This window comes from Triturus cristatus, chromosome 10, assembly GCF_964204655.1.
Source record: "Triturus cristatus chromosome 10, aTriCri1.1, whole genome shotgun sequence".
Classification (NCBI taxonomy): domain Eukaryota; kingdom Metazoa; phylum Chordata; class Amphibia; order Caudata; family Salamandridae; genus Triturus; species Triturus cristatus.
This window is the reverse complement of record NC_140593.1, coordinates 1,183,932,118-1,183,949,959: the sequence shown is the minus strand read 5'-3', so window position 1 is coordinate 1,183,949,959 and position 17,842 is coordinate 1,183,932,118. Positions and strand designations below refer to the sequence as shown.

Below are 17,842 nucleotides of genomic sequence, written 5' to 3'. Positions count from 1 at the left end.
AGGATTTGTGAGTTATCCTTAGAGCTACAAATAGTGATATTTGGAAGCATATTAGATTAACGGGTGGGCTCTAGTCAGTCAACTGTTTCCAAAGATGTCCCTTGCTCCAGAGTGCCAATCGTCCCCCCCTATTCTGCGAACGAATGCCCCTAAATTGTATGGGTGAAGCAGATGGGGAGCAAGTTCTAAATTCTGAGGCAGATAGTGAGGGAATAATTAAAGAACCCCAACAAAGATTGCTGAATCCTGGTGTACTATAAGGTTATCATTTATGATGCTTTCAATAGCTAATACAATTGAATATATAATGGAAAATGTGTAGCATAATGCACAATTTTTTACCAAATTTTCTTAGGGGGAGAACCCCCTCAAACCAGGGCTTTTTTTGTGCCAGCGGGTTCCGTGCTTAGTACAGGCTCTTAATTGCAGCATAGGCACTTATGACAGCCTGCCACATGGTGGCGCTATCTGCCTAATATAGGTATGCACAGCACATCTGTTTATTAATTCAATATACATTAACATTGACTGATACCTGCCATCCAAGCCTATAGTATAGCTTTGAGGGCTTGGAATAATGTGAATTGTCACACTTGTGAGAGTGTGACGGTTGATAGTTGTGTTGGTACTGGCACTGGCAGAGCTGGCAGGGGCAATGGATGGTGCAAGCTGCAGTGTTTTTCTGACTCAGGCCCTGGCAGTTACTCTTTTACAAACTAATCACTGCCTCAAACACTCCTTGTAGTGATCAGGCTCATTTGCGGCACTCACTATGCACTGTATGGGGGATGGTGTGACAAGATTTGCTAGGGCTGTATTGGGGTCCCAGTCCAGTCCACCAGTCTCCATGTTAAAACATTACGCAGTAATATGTCAGAAGACTAGACTTCCATTGAACCCACAGAAAATAGGACAAGATAAAAACAGAAACAAGTCATCTTTTGGTTGCAAATATTGCGCAGTTCTGGTTTATGGACTCTGGACTTTGGGCACCTTCAAATCGGGAGCAATGTGCCAATGTACATGCCTTTACTTGGACCAGGTGAATACATTCACAGTGTGCAGGTAGTTCCCAATTTCAAAGTGTTAAACTCGGAACTGGGTGTCAAAGGTGCACATGCTAGTTTATGTGGCATAAGCAAAAGGTAACAAGCAGGAGTACAAATTACACCCATAATTTGTTGCTACCATGTAATTGGGCTGTATGTGGGTAAACATCTCGGGGCAGGTTTACAAGCCCCATGCTCCACATTTACGCCACCATTGCATCACTTCTGTGATGCAGCGGCGTCGTAAACCATGCACCACGTTGCGCCTTATTTACAAAGCGACACATCTAGGGAGATGCGTCACGTGGTAAAGCCCTGTGCCACCTGAAACCTGTGTTAGGTTCATGTGGGCGTTCTGGCACAGGGTAGGCGTTCCGTCGCAGAAACGCCTCGTAAAAGGGACGCACTGAAATCTACAAGATTTCACGGAGTCACATTTAAGTCCATGCTACGTCAAAACCCTGCGCCTGCTTGAAGCAGGCGTAAGGAGTGATGCAGCATGTTAGGCATAGGGCGCCCCTGAGCATTGCTGGAGCCGCGTTGCGCTTGGGATACGACTCCAGCAATGCGTCACCCTTACGCCACAGGATGCGACACGCATCGCCCTATCCTTGCGCCACAGTGCGCCGCATTGTAAATGCGGCACATTTGTGGTGGCGCAGGGAGGTAATTGTGTATCGCATCTATTCTGGCGTATCCCTGCTGATTTTCAGAGATGTGCCACAACTCGTAAATCTGCCCCTCTTTGTTTTCCACAAAGGTCTTCACTCTCCCCTTCCTCTTTAAGCACACTCAGTGTCAGTTACATGTACATATGTGTTGAAGGCAATTGCTATCACTCACAGGGCAATAGAGCCACTTGCTGGCGGTGCCAACAATTGCCCATTATATGCTATCATGGACCGAAGCAGAACATGTCTGGCACTCAAACAGATGAATGGCTGAAGATCCCTGACCAAAATCCCCTCTATGTATGTATATGTCTGAATTTATTTATTATGAGATTTTTTAATTAGAGCTAATCCTAAAAAGCACTATAATACACATGCAGCCAAATATTACTATGCATGAAATTTCAAATATGTACAATACAAAAACTCCTTTGAAGTAGAAGCACACAACCTCTGACCAATAAGATTCTGTGGGAAGGAAGAGTAACATGGGCAGGAGAATCACATGGACAGAGACAAGCCCATCCTCAGTTGAGTTTCTTAAATCTTTTATTCTATTGATCTCATAAGGACAAGGGACAGGCGCACTGTGAGTCCAGACCCAAAAAAGGCTAAGTCACTTAAAGACTTCCTTCAAACTAAATGTTGTCAGGTTTGATCATAAAAATTTCCTAATATTTCCTCATTTATAGTTGAGCCTGTTCAGTGTTGGATTTTCATTGAAAAAGATTTTATCGAAGTAGATACGGCACTTTAATTGATATTGTTCAATGATGGCTGCGCTGCCAAACAATAATGTCCTGGAGAACTGGTGGGCACTTTTTTTGAGTTTCCAAAATCGCCCCCACCATAGTGTTGTTTTTTTTTTTATTAAAAAAATTGCTCCGAATAAATTCCATTGCATAGAGGACAATGATGCCAGGGTAGGCTGCCAATGCCACTTCAGCAGGTGGACCTTGTGGCTGTCCAGGTGCTCCTGATACAAGGAGTGCTGAGGCTTTGCTGTTCAAAATACAGTGCTTCTACCACATTCAGATAAGGCGAGGCCACCAACAGTTGGGGAATGGGCCATATGATTTTTGGCAGGTGACCAGTCACTGGACTCTAAATGAGACCCATCAATTTATTTGTGGTATTTGTCATTTCATAAATACAGACACAAAAGAGAAATAAGATTTTGGTATTACAGCTGAATACATTCAGGTCTAGAAATGCTGATGTAAGTGTACCTGGATTTCCTGGTTGCATGTAGTAAATGTTTCTTAGCTACTGTCAACCCCCTTGCTGCTAAAAAGAAAATGCATGATGTTGTAGCTTGCCAGAAGCTGGATTGTTAGCAGGATCTGGCATCGATTTGCTAATCTAGTAAGACTTCATCTACCTATGTTGTGGGGCTAAAAAAAAACCAACCAGCCTACGTCCTAAAAACTTGCAAATGCTTGATGGCAGACTGTATGGGCAGTGGAAAGGTCAATTTTTATTGCACAATATTCACTGTCTGACAGTACTGTTTGGTAGGTGTAGTTTATATAAAGACCCCATTGCATTCCCAGCCACTGTCTCTGTGGCAGTAAAAATGATAACATTGATGGCTGTAAAACAGTGCTGGGCATAAAGGGTGCAAATTTTACTGAAGAAATAACATTTAAAGAAAATTGTTGAGGTATGGTCAAGCTGCGCTCAAGAAGGCTGGCTGACACTGGATCACTGACCTGCTTTGCTGTTCAGAAACATCACCCAGAAGTGGTCTAAGATTGCATTTTGATTTTAATGGCACCGGTGATGCTTGAGACAACACTGCTGATGCATTGGATCTGCAATTGAACATACCATGACATAATGCACAGTTGATCCCTGGAACCAGACAGCCGTGGATGACAGCGGACATCTAGGCAGGCGAGCGAGCGGCTACAGGATTTGACAGGACAGAGCTGGAATGCAACTTTCCTGGCCATTCTTAGTAGGTCCTTGAACCCTGAAGACGTATGACCTTCCAATAAGATGCTTGAGAGGAGTGCTTCGCCAAAGATGATCTCTGCCTCAAACCAGTGGTAAGAAAGCAGTGCTCAGTGAAATGGACCCTTTCGCCCCACACCTATCTGTAGCACTGGGTTACTGGCCAACATTGGACCCTCCCTCCATTAATATTGCTTTGGACCAGATGGCTCCTCACAACCTGAGGCACTGATATACAGACACGGTGAGATGCAGACACATGACTGAGATGTCATAGACCTCGTCTTTTGCCTCATCCATATCTAAAGGACAAAGAGCATAGCGCAGATAATAGTAACCTCCTATCTGGAAGACCTGAACTAGGAAGCAGCAGATATTGGTTAGCAGGCACCATTTTCTTGTTCAGATGGCAAAGCCTGAACAAAATTGTACACATGCCTGGACTGGTCACCAATTAGTGCCTATAGTCGCCATGACCTTCCAGCACGCAATAGTACTGAGATCAGATTTACAAGGTAATATTGCAAACCAACCTAAAGGCCTATTGCAGCAAAGGGAGATAGGACCGAAAGTGGACAGTCCTGGCTGTTGTTCCCAAACTTTTTCATAATACGGAACTGTGTCTACAGTAAGGTTCTTCAGATCACGAGTACGGGGCCTACACTAACCCCGGGCGGAGCTGGCGTAGTGCTACTACGCAGAGTTCCACGGAGTTGGGAAGAAACTGTGCTCCGCTCCTCTCCCCTCCACCCTGCCGAATGTAATTATAATTTTTAAAAAGGCACTTACCTGCTGTGGCTGCCTCTTCCTCCTCGCCATGGTCTCACTCTCCTTTCTGGTCGTTGCAAACCCCTACATTGTATGTCTTGCGTGTACGCATGAGCAAGTCGTACAACATAGGTGTTTCCATCGACGAGGACGGCGAGGACGAGGAAGGAGAGTGAGACCCTGGTGAGGTGGAGGCAGCCACAGCAGGAAAGTGCCTTTTAAAAAAAAATAATTACATTAGGGAGAGTGAAGGGGCCGGTTAACTCCACTCCGCCACGGAGTCAGAGTTCTGCCTGAACTCTGCGTTCTCAACAGAGAGCGGAGTAGGCAAAACTCGGTAAACTCCACTGGCAGAGTGGAGTTACCAACCTCGGCTTAGCCTACACCTCATGTCAAAGACAAAAACATCATGTCAGGTCTAGTTTTCAGAAGCACTGGGAGGCAAAACAAAAACAACACCAATACAAATGACTGACACCAACATGTCCAATCTACTAATAGAACTGGAGGACAACAAGGTCTCGGTAGACTAAGGGCCTTATTTAAAAAGGTAAACTGACTAATTTGTGTCAGTTTACACTTCTTCAGTGTTCACAAAACTGCAATTTAATAGTACATCAAAAATGTGGAGACTCTGCAGTCAGGGCGGAGAATGTCGCACATAAAAAGATAAAAGGTGGTGAACCATACTTCTTCACATGAACCCAGAACTACCAGCGTGAATCCAAGGGCTGGTTTGCTGGCCTCCTGTTCAGAGCCATGGGGAAACAACAGGCCCCCACATTGTTGAACGCACACCTGGACTCAGACTGAGTGAGCCCTGAACCACCAAGTGGGACCCCTTTGGTCCTGGGCTTTTGGTTGTGGTATGAATGGCACCCAAATAGCCAAAATACAAAACTTGGTACTTTAAAAAAAAGATTGGCTTAAAACTGCTGTGAGAACCGAGAGAAGACTGGGACCAACATGCTCGTCTAGACCCACAGGGTGCATCACCGGTCGGCCTGACTTTAAGGCAGTCCCCGCTATGTTCTTTTCCACAGCAGTAAATCCTGTTCAGTGGTCCTTCGTCAAAGGGTTATCCAGGCTCCTCGAACTTTCATCAGCTACAGCCTCCTGCCTTGTCCTGCTGAAGATTATTTACTTCCAAAAAAGAGATTAAGTCCAAATGTAGAAATCATCACCGTAGGCAACAGGATGAGGACCCTCCATCTTTGGACACCGCCTGCTGCCCTGTCCTGCTGAACTTTTATCTTCTCAAAACTTTTTCTCTAGACTTTCTGCTAAGTTTGGAGATAAGCTCCGACCGGGCCCTATCCACTTCTTGTATCTGACTAGTTCCATCGCGGTCGCCAATAAATACATTCCACACTGCCTTTAAGTTAAGCCTGACTGCTTTTGTGCCAAGCTACCAATGGTTAAGCACATGTTAATTGAGTGACCTTTGTGGTACATCCTGACAGGGATTGTGGCTGCTCTTTAAACAGGGGTCACCCACATTCAACCAAAAATCCCAATTTCTCAAATATTCCAATTGGATTTCTAAATTGTGTTTGTGCATTGAGGTAAGTCCTTACACCAGGGGTTGGAAATGTTACCTCTGAGACTCTAGTTGGGGTCCCCAGATTGTGACAGTGGAAGGACTTGGACAGTAATTCTGCCACCGGTGCCTGGTTCAAACAAAACAGGAAGGTTTCATTTGATCACATCAAAAACCATTATGTGGCCGATGCTGCTCAGCATACCTCCACTCGCACCAAAATGCTGCTGGAGTAGTTCAGCAAATCCTCTCCATACTACACACCTAGCTATCCCAAAAAGAGTACAGCTGTGAAGCCCTACATTCCATTCCATGGACTGAGCTCTGTCTCCAGCCTTACATCAAGTACCAGTTTTCATGGATGAACCTGATGCTATTCGTTCAACTATACCATCTATTGAAACTAGTGCTTTGGGTTACCTTGAGCCTACAGCGCAGCCAACATCACTTGAAAAATCCCTTTACAAGGCATTGTACTGTATGAGAATGAGGGCCCAATTCACACAGGTACTTAAGTGTAGTAAAGGTAGGAGTGCAGAGCCTATGCACTTGTCACGTTGTCTCCATACTTGTGGTGGAATCCTCACACTGAGAACTGCAGTACAGAGTCTGATAGGGGTTAAGAACCACTTCCTATCTCTAGGCAAGGGTGTTAATGGAGAAAATGCAGAGACTGGTTTAACACTAATAGACATTCCTGAGATAGGTGTACAAAAAACCCCAATGAGCGAACAACGGTATGATGATGTTTCTCTCTGGCATGTACCAAACAGAAGTGAATCTGTAGTTGTTGTGTTAGTTTGTGAAGAAAAACAATAAGAAGATTCAGTCCCACGTCCTCGCAAGCCTATCTCTACTTGCTCTGCTTCAGTGGGGCACCCGTAGTTATACTGAAGTGTGTCTTTATAGTAGGGGGTGGTTCAGAGGTGCTCCTTTGAATCACAGATGGATCCCTTAAATTTCCATCCTGTCTGCCAGGAGGTATCACAAGAGAGAGGTTGGGAGTACAAATCCAATGATTGTAGACATCACAGGCTGCTCCTCTGCATTCCCTGCTAAGGTAGTGCAGAAGGCTCACCGTGTGTTGGCGCTACCTATGCGGGCTGCGCTCCCCATAAGTTAACATGGGGAAATGGCTCTGAGCGCTTGCGCTGAAATAGTGCAGCGCTTGTTGCTGAAATAGTGCAGCCCGTATAGGTAGCACCAACACGCAGAGGGTACTCTTCTGGTCGAGAAAGGTCCCCTCAGGGTGGACCAGCACGTTAATCAGGCCACCTGGAGCCTATGTGCAATTGAGCACTCGCAAGCCAGCACTGGCAGACGGTACACATGGTGAAAGGCACCAGAGGTGCCAGTGTGTACGCACAAGCCTGCAATGACAGGTTGGGCACATTAGCAAAAGCACCATAGGTGCCAGTGCGCACTCACAGGTCTGCAATGGCAGACTGGCCCTGCGTCTAAAAATGCCATGTGTCAACACCGCTTCCTCAAGTATGTAGGAAGGGCACGCGCACTCTCTTGCTGTATTGACAGCGAGATGTGCTCAGAGCCCTTGACCACGTTAGAGAGTCAGCAAGGAGGACGACCAACCTGAGCACAAGGACACGGCACCCTTGCAATCCTACATTGGCAAATCTGACAGGGTAGTCTGGTGGGGGCACGCTAAGGGCTACATACCACCTCTGGCCAGTGCCGTACCCACCCCAGGTATATGGTATACCCTCTTACAGGTCGCCCCTGGGTACGCAATCCATCCTGGCAAATGTAGGAAGGATGCATGCACTTCCCACTGTGAAAATCCCCTAACTAGGGCCACGCCCAACACAGCATAAGAGCAACGACCTGGTCACACAGAGCAAACTTTCCCAGATAAAAGAAACGGCAATGTAACACCCTTCTAACCAAACACTCCCACCGCACAGCAGCGTGCTCTTTGCCAGTGTATAAAGTGCTATGTAAATGCTTTCAATATACACTACATGACAGACAGGATAGGAATGAACACATAAGTGGACAATGAGTCAAACCGAGACAGAGGCAAATAAGGGATCGATGCACAAATTGTTATGAAGGTAAATTAATACCTACATTGGTTTGATATATAATTTTGGAACCAGCGAGACAGCTTTTTAATTTTCCCTAGAAATAGTCATGTACACATATTTTTTACGTTTCTTTAATAGCGCCATTTCTCAGGCTGTAGATTAAAGGGTTCAACAAGGGAGGATGGCAAATGGTGTACATCACAGTCATTATTGTATCCTTCGCAAGCGAGGAGCTGGGGCTAGGCCGGAAATAGGTGAATAAACTGTCCCATAAGGATGGAGAACACCAGGTGTGAAGAGCAGGCACTTCCGGCTGCTCCTCCCATGGTCTGTGCGAAGGTTCAATAAAACAAGATCCAGGAGTAGATTACATTATCAACCAGAAATGTATATGGCAATTGAATACATTGTGCCTGAGTCCAGGCAGGTAATATTTCATATTGCATATCTACTATGAGGGTACAACAGGAATTACACTTCACCAATGAACATTTGAGGGCATATAGCCTGCACATGTCCATTTTGTTCTTTACCATTCATACATTCCAGAGCACAGGCTGAATTACATTTTTCTGGCACAGAATAGTTTTACAACATGGCTATCAGAAACATATGAACTTCAAATCCACCTTTTAGAAGCGGCTACAATGAGTCAAACCTTCCCTGCCACTTTATACATGTCCGCTTGACAGCTGTGCGTGGCATGTGTGCCCATGCACCCATCTAACAAGAGAAAGGTCTATGTCAATTTTTTAAAGAAAATGCATTTACTTTAGAACAGAGCATATATGTGCGTGATGTGATGCAATGTATCTGTGTCACCCAATCAGACAGCTCCCTTCCCCACTCCTCCAAATCCTACTTAGTATCTCCTGCTATATCATGTATCTGTTCTTTTTTTTTCTTTGGCATTATTTTTAAAATGAAAAAGTGAAGTGGTTAAATAAAGCACAGAGTATATGTGGCTGATACTAAGTGGTAGACTGCAGTCAGAACTCTACTCAAAACAATAGCTAATAGAAATAAAACAAAACAGAGCTAATATGCAGGAAAGAAAGAAGCAATTCACAATGTACTTAGGGGCCAGAACCCTGACAATTGCTGTATTTTACAACCCAAACAGCTATGAAAGGGGGCATTTATTTTCCTTGTATGCCCCTGAACCCATGGCATCCTTACTATGCTTCTTCTCAGAATAGGGCTCACTGGGCTTGGGTGCAGCATACATAGACTCTGTCTCCCCTTTAAGACCAGGGATTATCTCAATACTCTCTCTGCTAAGGATGGGGTATTACCTCCTCATAAGTCTTCCTCACCACAGTAATAACGTAGTGACCCATGTGGCGAGGAAAACTGCACTCGCAGTAATGAAGATTATCGAAAAGTAATTGGGGCATCCAGCTCCGCGCCTCCTCGTTGTTTTCATGTCTCATCTACAGACAGATGTCTGTTTACAAAAGTACCCTTTTGAACTATACCAAAATATAGTAGTGGATTTTAAACCAGCACGCTGCTTACCATTGGTTGGCTTTCTTGTCACTCTCAATTGCTTGCTCCTCTTTAATGGATTTCCTTCCTCTTATCTTTGTTGTGCCTTCCATGGAGTATAACTTCTTTACCATTGCTTTGAATGGATGATTTGAATCCCTAAACTGCTCAAATTTAGAGAACTACATATTTATTTTTATTTCAGCACTCTATGAGAGGGCACATATTTCCGAGCTCACTCCCTCATGCGCTCTTCCTCCTCAAACACCTGCCCCTCACGTATACTCCATGTTGCTCCATCGTCCGATCTATGGTGACCAACGGTCAATACATTTTATGGACAGTCTGTAATTTGGATCTCACGTCCGTTGTCAGTGAAGATCCCTTTTACTGATGCCTTTTGTCTGTAATTATGGGCAATGGGGAACATCACTGTTCCCCTGCCAGAAACCTCAGCTCCCTCATGGGGCCACCTCGCACTCCTCTGAGAAGAAGAGCAGCCCCACCCTTCCTATTGTCATGCTGTCTGAGCCGATTGCCACATACAGAATGACAATGGGTCAGTCTGTGCTCTTACTGCATGCGGTGGCCTCCTCCTGCCTCGGTCCAGGGCAGGACATTCAGTCAAGTGGAAGAAATTAACAAAAACGCCCATGCTGCTAGGTGGGAATCCAGTTCATGCAAAGGTGGTGAAACACGTTTAAAAAAAAGGGTTATGGGTCCTTCATTGCCTCATCATTTTAAAAGTAAAGCATTTTCAATGTTATATTCAACAAAGCCATGGCTGCTGCTTTTTTTATTTGATACAACTAGCAAATATTGACAAAGCCAATAGTTCTGGCTTGTAGGTGTAACACTACTTGTTGTGGTATATATCCGGATGCAATGACTGAAGCAGCACATTACAAGTTGGGGGGCACACGATGCAAAGCACAGATTTTTAGCTTAGGTGTTTTAAGACATGCCCTTAATTATACCGAATACCCACTTTGGAGAGACCACCCAGTTTTTTCATGCCACTTCCAGCCCTGGAAACAACACCATGTCACAGTGGCACTGTGCATCATGCATGACTCATGACTTCCACTTTTTTGGATTGCCAATGTACAGGGGCATAGTGAGCCCTCCCCCGCCCCACCCCTTGATTTAGGAACTACAGCAGGGGGGAAGTTCCTTGATGGGCCTCTTCTGTCTGCAACTCAGCAGACAAAGGTTCAGCTCATAATCAATGAGAAAACGTGTGTAAGTGAAGAGATGGGTGGATGGCTGGATGGATGAATGAAAGGGTGAATGGATGAATGAAAGGGTGAATGGATGAATAATGTGAGAAAGGATGGACAGATGAGTGAATGGAAGGATGGATGAGAGAAAAGGTAAATAGATGGAAGTATGGGTGGAAGGGTAGCTGGAAGGGTAAAAGGATGGATGGATGAGAAAAAGGATGGATGGATGAGTGAAAGGGTGGATAACAGGCCAGTGAATGGGTGGATGGATGAGTGAACTTATGGATTGATTGATGAATTGATAAGTGAAAGGGTGAATGGATGGATGGATGAGTGAAAGGTTGGATATAAGGCTGGATAAGTGAGTGAAAGGGAGGGTGGATGGACTGAAGGGTGGATAGATGAATGAAGAAGTGAAAGGCTGAATGGATGAGAGAAAAGATGGATGGATGAGTGAAAGGGTGTATGTAAGGCTTGGTGAGTGAGTGAAAGGGAGGGTGGATGGACAGAAAGGTGGATAGATGAGTGAAGGATAAAAGGTTGGATGGATGCGAGACTCCACCACAGCCAAACTCAATTCCCAGAAAGGAATGCAAGATGTAGCATTCTGGATGACCAACAGCTGCCTTAAACTCAACGCCGAGAAGCCAAAAGTCCTCATGCTCGGAACCACCCCGTCAGTGTTGGACAACACCTAGTGGCTGACCACCCTCGGAAGCCCATCTTCCCCCTCAGACCATGCCAAGAACCTTGGCATCATACTCGACTCATCACTCACCATGAACTGACAAGTCAACGCCGTGACATCCAGTTGCTTAAACATCCTCTGCATACTTCGCAAGACCTTTAAATGGATCCCCCCTGAGTGAAGTTAGACAGTCACCCACGCACTCATCACCAGCAGACTAGACTTTGGAAACGCACTCTATGCCGGCATCAACAATTCCCTACCCCGCAAACTCCAGACTATACAGAACACCACTGCCAATCTCGTCCTCTGCATTCCCCGGCACAAACACATCAGCCAACACCTGCGAAAGCTCCACTGGCTCCCTGTGGAGAAAAGAGTCACCTTCAAAATCCCCACTCACCCCTACAAATGCCTACACAACAACGGACCCAAATACCTGGCTCTTTGGCTAAACGGACCTGCTGACCCCCCCCCCCCCCAGCGCCTTGAAACCCTCACGGGTGAGTAGCGTGCTTACAATCCCCTGATTGATTGATTGAAAGGGTGGATGGATGAGTGAACTGATGGATGGATTGATACATTGATAAGTGAAAGGGTAGCTGGATGGATGAGTGAAAGGGTAGATGTAAGGCTGGATGAGTGAGTGAAAGGGAGGGTGGATGGACAGAAGGGTGGATAGATGAGTGAAGGTGTGAAAGGGTGGATGGATGCGAGAATGTATGGATGGATGAGGGAAGGATTGAAAGGGTGGATGGATGAGAGAAAGGATGGATGGATGAGTAAAAAGATGGATGAGTGATAGGGTCAATGGATGGATTCATGAATGGATGAGTAGATGGATGGGTGGATGGAAGGAGGGATGGATGGGTGGATGGCTAAATAAAAGGGGGTGGAGAGAGAAAGGGAGGATGGATGGATGACTGAAAGAGTGAATGGGTGGAAGGATGAGTGACTAGGTAGATGAATGAGCCAGTTAAAGGATGGCTGGATGGGTGAAAGGGTAGATGGCTGGATGGATGAGTGAATGGATGGACGAGTGTAAGAGTGATGGATGAGTGCACGGATGGATAAGGTGAAAGGATGAATTGAGGGATGGATGAGTGAAAGGGTGGATGGAGGGCTGGATGAGTGGAACGATGGATGGATGGAAGGATAGATGATGGATAGGTTTGCAAATGGTTGACTATTGATATGGATGGGCACACAATTGGAAGGACAGAATGAATGGTGAAAGACTGAATGATGGATGAAAGAATGATTACACCTTATAACCCCCATTATCTTAAGTACATTTCCTATAGATTGACTTTCACATTTAAATGAGTCATTGTCTCTATATAATATGTGTGTGATGTAACACACTCCAACACCCTGTCCTACTTACTTGGGATGAGTAGCACTATAAAAGAAATTAAATACACATGAGAGAGGGTGTATGTGAAGAGGAGGGTCACCATTGGAGGGTGGTAGCAAGGTTGAACTAGCCATACCGGGCATCTGGCGTTTCCCTGGGAGGCTGGAAAGGGGGGATGGTTTTGTTACCACAAAAAGACTTGCACATTTGCTCAAAGCTGCGTGCATACTGAAAAACCATGAAGTGCACAATTGTCTCAACCTAATATAAACTTCTTTTCACTTGTACTTACTTATATACTATTACGCAACCTCTTCTGATGAGTCTGTAAAACTTTTGTCCTGAATTTTGATCTCCTGTCCTGAACTTTTGTCCTGAATTTTGACCCTTTGTCCTGAATTTTTACACGAACCATCCTGAATTTTCCCCATGCCAGTTGGTCACCCTAGTCCGATCCACTGTCCACGCTCATACATTGCATTCTCTTGAGCCTGGTCTTAAGTACCTCTCACGCTCCCTTGTCCCCGCCTCCTCCCTCTTGCTTCCCCATCCTTCATGGTTCTTTAATCAACTTAAAGTTTTATCTGAACGTTTTTAGGCAGTCCCAGCAGCTGCCACTTACAGCCAGGCTACTCAGCATTTCAAGAGAGCTCTTTCGCGCAAGTATTTAAGCCGAGTGGCATCTGCCATCAGCCAATTCCATGCACAACTTGGAACTTTGTGGTATTACAGAGAAAGACTGCAAGGAGAGAAGCTCTTTGCTGGGAGTTCAAGGACCAACGATTCCAGATAAGTGGAAAGGAGAGAACTTCATGAAGTAAGGCATGCCACACAGTGCATATGAGATTGAGGGCCAGATTGAGGGAGGCTTCAAGCCTTCAATTCAAGTCTGACATTATCTGCATAAACTGCTATTTAGATATGGTTGGGAAGTAGGTTGGTGAGCCTGGTCCTAACTGAGGCCTGTGTCTTTCCTGTAGTTGTGCATCCCCTGGACAGTGACCTGCCCTCAACAATAAACTCTATAACCATGATTTTAGGAGCAGAGTAAAATACAAGCAACATGCCCAAAATAGATCCATTTTTATCAGCTTCTTTAACTCTGTTTTTCAAATAACTCAGTTTACCTTGAATTCTAGTTGGCCAGATGATATTTCAGTAAGAATTCTAGGGCTGGGTGGGACTTGGGGAGTACCACTTCACAGAATTCCATGGAGCTACATAAAAATTCAGTGGGATTCCGCTGAGTTCTGCCAATGGTCAGAAGATATGCATGTTTTACTGCTCGCACTGCTATTTCGTGCCTGTAGCGCAAGCAGAACTGGAAAGTCAATAAGCACAGCACCATGTGGTGTGCATGAGTGTGTGGCCATTCAAGTTGTTTTTGCTGCCACTTGCTTAGAAAATCTACCCGATTGGCAGCAAATCTACTAGAAAAGCTGCTCTCTGACTGAGACCACTTGCGACCGGCCAGGTTAGAAGATCGCACTAGGGGATGCCAAATCTCACTCATGCTCACATTTCCAGAGCCTCACAAGAAACAATTCCACCATGCAGTGATTGTAGAAATTTGGCTGAGACTCCATGTTACAAGAGTAACACAGAATTTCTAAATCCCGCAGGCCGAATTAAACATTCCGCCCACCCTTCAAGAACGTAATGCTAATAAGGAGGTTTTTGGAAAAATTAAACAAGCTCCTAAACCGCACTATGGTTAGGGCACAAATATGAGAAGTCACTAGAAGCTGAATGAGCATTAAGGGCTCCTTTCTTCCAAATGATGAAGGGGTGGGGTGGGGGGCACTGTCCAAATAACAAGCATTGACAAAACCAATAGGTCTGGCTTTAATGTGCCAACACATCCAGCATGCACACATTAAAGTTAGACTAGAAATGAAAGGTCGACTGCATTGAAGGCTCCCTTAACTTTGGTACAGTTCTGTTTTTGCCTGTATTGCAAGTAAAAGGGCTGTATTTTTTAAAGAGGTCCCTTTATAAAGTTCAGTGAGTGGAGGTGGAAGCATACACCCAAACAGCCACTAGAATTTGGTGAGAGAAGAATACTCCAATAGGCTGTGCTATAAGATGATTGACAAAGGGCACGATATGGAGTTTGGTGCAATGGTTAGTCAGTCACCACATGACGGCCATACCTTCTGCCTTATTATAAGTGCTATAGGTTACAAAGCTCTTGCAATGAGATAGACGTGAAATTCATCACCTTTGTGAAGGAGTAACACATCCGCCAAACTCTGAAACAGGCTGATGTCTCAAGCCAATGGCTGAAGAAGGCTAGTTGAACAAAGGCAAGTTTGGCTCTGCCGTCAAAATTTAGACCTGAAAAAAGAGCAACTTGCATGGTTTTAGTAGACACTAACGATGATTGATGGTCGAATAAAAACAGAAATCTCGTTTCAAGAGGAGATTTTCAGCGATGGAAAGATTTTTCTCATTTGCAGTAGTAACCAGTGGCGGCTCCTCTTGGGAGTGCTGCGGGGTGGTGGGGCGGGGAAGGGGCAGGGTGGGGGTAGTGAACTCCGGTATAAGGCCGAACGGGGATCAGTAAGTAAATAAATAAATACAACAATTTTCATTGCGTGCACTGCATTGCATCGCTGCATCGCAGCGCGAGCAATTACATTTATTGTATTTATTTATTTATTAACTGAACTCCATTCGGCCTTATGCAGGAGTTTACTACCCTCCACCCTGCCCCTTCCCTACTCCACCCCACCGGCCCACAGCACTCCCACGAGGAGCCGCCACTGGTTGTAACTCGTATCTTAATAACAGATCCATACAGTTCAAACTAGTTACAATGCTCACACTTAAGTCATATTGATATATAATGGTAACAGATAGGAACAGAGCAAATATGTCTAGGTTCAGCATGCAAATACAGCACCTGAGATTTATATTTGGGGAAACAAAAACAATGGCCATGATTGGGAACCAGAGGGAATGGCTATTTTATGTCATGAACCATGTAGGTGGTAATTATGAGGTTATTTAGAAAGTGAAATACAATTAAAATAATATTCATAATAGTTTCAAGAATTTTGCCGCAAACAGACAGATTTTAGAACTTGTGAAAAAATATGAATCGCCCACAAATTGTTTTTAAAGCATCTTTCATCTTTTGATTTCTCAGGCTATAGATGAAAGGATTCAGCATGGGGGTGATAACAGTGTACACCACAGTCACTGCCTTGTCCTTCTCCAGTGAGTAGCTGGAGCTAGGCCGAAAATAGATGAATAAAATTGTCCCATAGTACAAGGTGACCACAATGAGATGGGAAGAGCAGGTGCTGAAAGCCTTACTCCTGCCCTCTCGTGTGCGGATTCTTAGTACAGTCAAGATGATATTGGAGTATGAGATTACAACAATGGAAACGGAGAACAGGATAATCATCAGGGCCTCTGTGAAAAGCAAGAGCTCATTTATGCTCGTGTCTGAGCATGAGAGCTTCAGCAGAGGTGGGAGGTCACAGAAAAAGCTCTGGATCAGATTGGAAGCACAAAATGGTAGCCTGGAAGTCAAAATGCTGTGCAGCAAAGAATGTAGAAGTCCTACTACCCAGGAACCGGCCAGCAGCCCCATGCAGAACTTCCTCTCCATCACCATGAAGTAATGCAAAGGCTTGCAGATAGCAACGTACCGGTCATAGGCCATTGCTCCAAGTAGGAGGAAGTTAGTATTCCCTGTGACAATAAGGAAGAACAACTGTGTAATGCAACCTGAGAAGGAAATGGTCCTTCTCTGTGAGAGCATGTTGAACAGAAGCTGGGGCACTATGGTTGTTGTCATGCAGATGTCCACCAGCGACAGGTTCCAGATGAAGAAGTACATGGGTGTATGAAGCTGAGGGTCAGCAGAAATAGTAGCCATGATGGTGCTGTTGCTTATCAGTGCCACTGAGTACATTATAAAGAACAGTGAAAAGAGAGTTGTCTGATGAGCTGGATTGTCTGATAGGCCGAGAAGGTTAAAATACATAACACCGGTCTGGTTCTTAATTTCCATGTTTTTCACCGCCCATCTGCAAGATAAAAATTGAACAGGTATCTTAAAGCAACATAATAAAGAACTATACACATTGACAGATGGTCTACATAAATACACACAAACATACACACACACATACACGTACTATGACACTATGTGAGGCCTAAACATAGGCACATAGTAACAGGAAAATATCTTTCATGGGGCTGGTGAACAGAAGTCTGCACGGTGCAGCTTCTGCCAGTCTTAAGCACCAACAGTAAGACACCAAAACCTCAAGAAAATGATATACCATCGGTGTGCAATAAGGCACAGCCCACAACTGTGGCCCTCATTAAGACGAGCATCCGACCGCCATCGTATTGGGTAGGTGTCCGACCGGCTACATGTCGGTGGTCACACCTGCCCAATCACAATGCGACCACCATGCAGCTAGTCGGAAAAGTGGTCTTTTGCATTGTGGCTTGTGTTGTGGCACTGGAAAAGGGCATCAGCACAAGCCACAGCCATCAGTTTTCAAACATCCATGCACCATGTGCCAGGCACCATGTGGTGCCTGGCACACGGTGCATGAATGTTTGAGGAGGTACCAGATGTGTCCCTCTGGGCCCATAGCAGAGGCCCATGGGGGATGGGGGCCCTGTAAGGGGCCTCCAAATTGTAATTCTGTCTGCCTTTACATGGTGGTCAGACAGCCATGTAAAGGCAGAGGGCCATCATCATCACTACAGCGGTGCCTGAGCAGGCACCACCCCCATTGTAGTGATTACGGTCCCGCCACTACCCCTACGGGCTCCTTGAGCCATTTGAAAAAGCAGCAGCAGGCCCTACGATCGATGCCTCCGACCGCCGGATCGTCATCTGGTGGTCGGACCGCTGCAATTTTTGCCAGTGGGCCCGCCACCAACGGCCTGTTGATGGAGGGCCCACCGACATTATAATAAGGCCCTGTGTGTTAGACTGGTAGAAGAAGAGGTACATAGAAAGCACCATGAAAATAAACTATGGAACGGGTTATTCACACAGTCCATAGTCCATTAATAGGAATAGA

General features: G+C 45.3%; 1 protein-coding gene across 1 annotated transcript; it reads right to left on the bottom strand.

The window, feature by feature from the left end:
- Positions 1-15,864: 15,864 nt before the first annotated feature.
- LOC146796972 (olfactory receptor 1L6-like) lies at positions 15,865-16,809 on the bottom strand. Its single transcript, XM_085631476.1, has one exon. The coding sequence runs from the start codon at positions 16,807-16,809 to the stop codon at positions 15,865-15,867; it is 945 nt and encodes a 314-aa protein (XP_085487602.1).
- Positions 16,810-17,842: the final 1,033 nt, after the last annotated feature.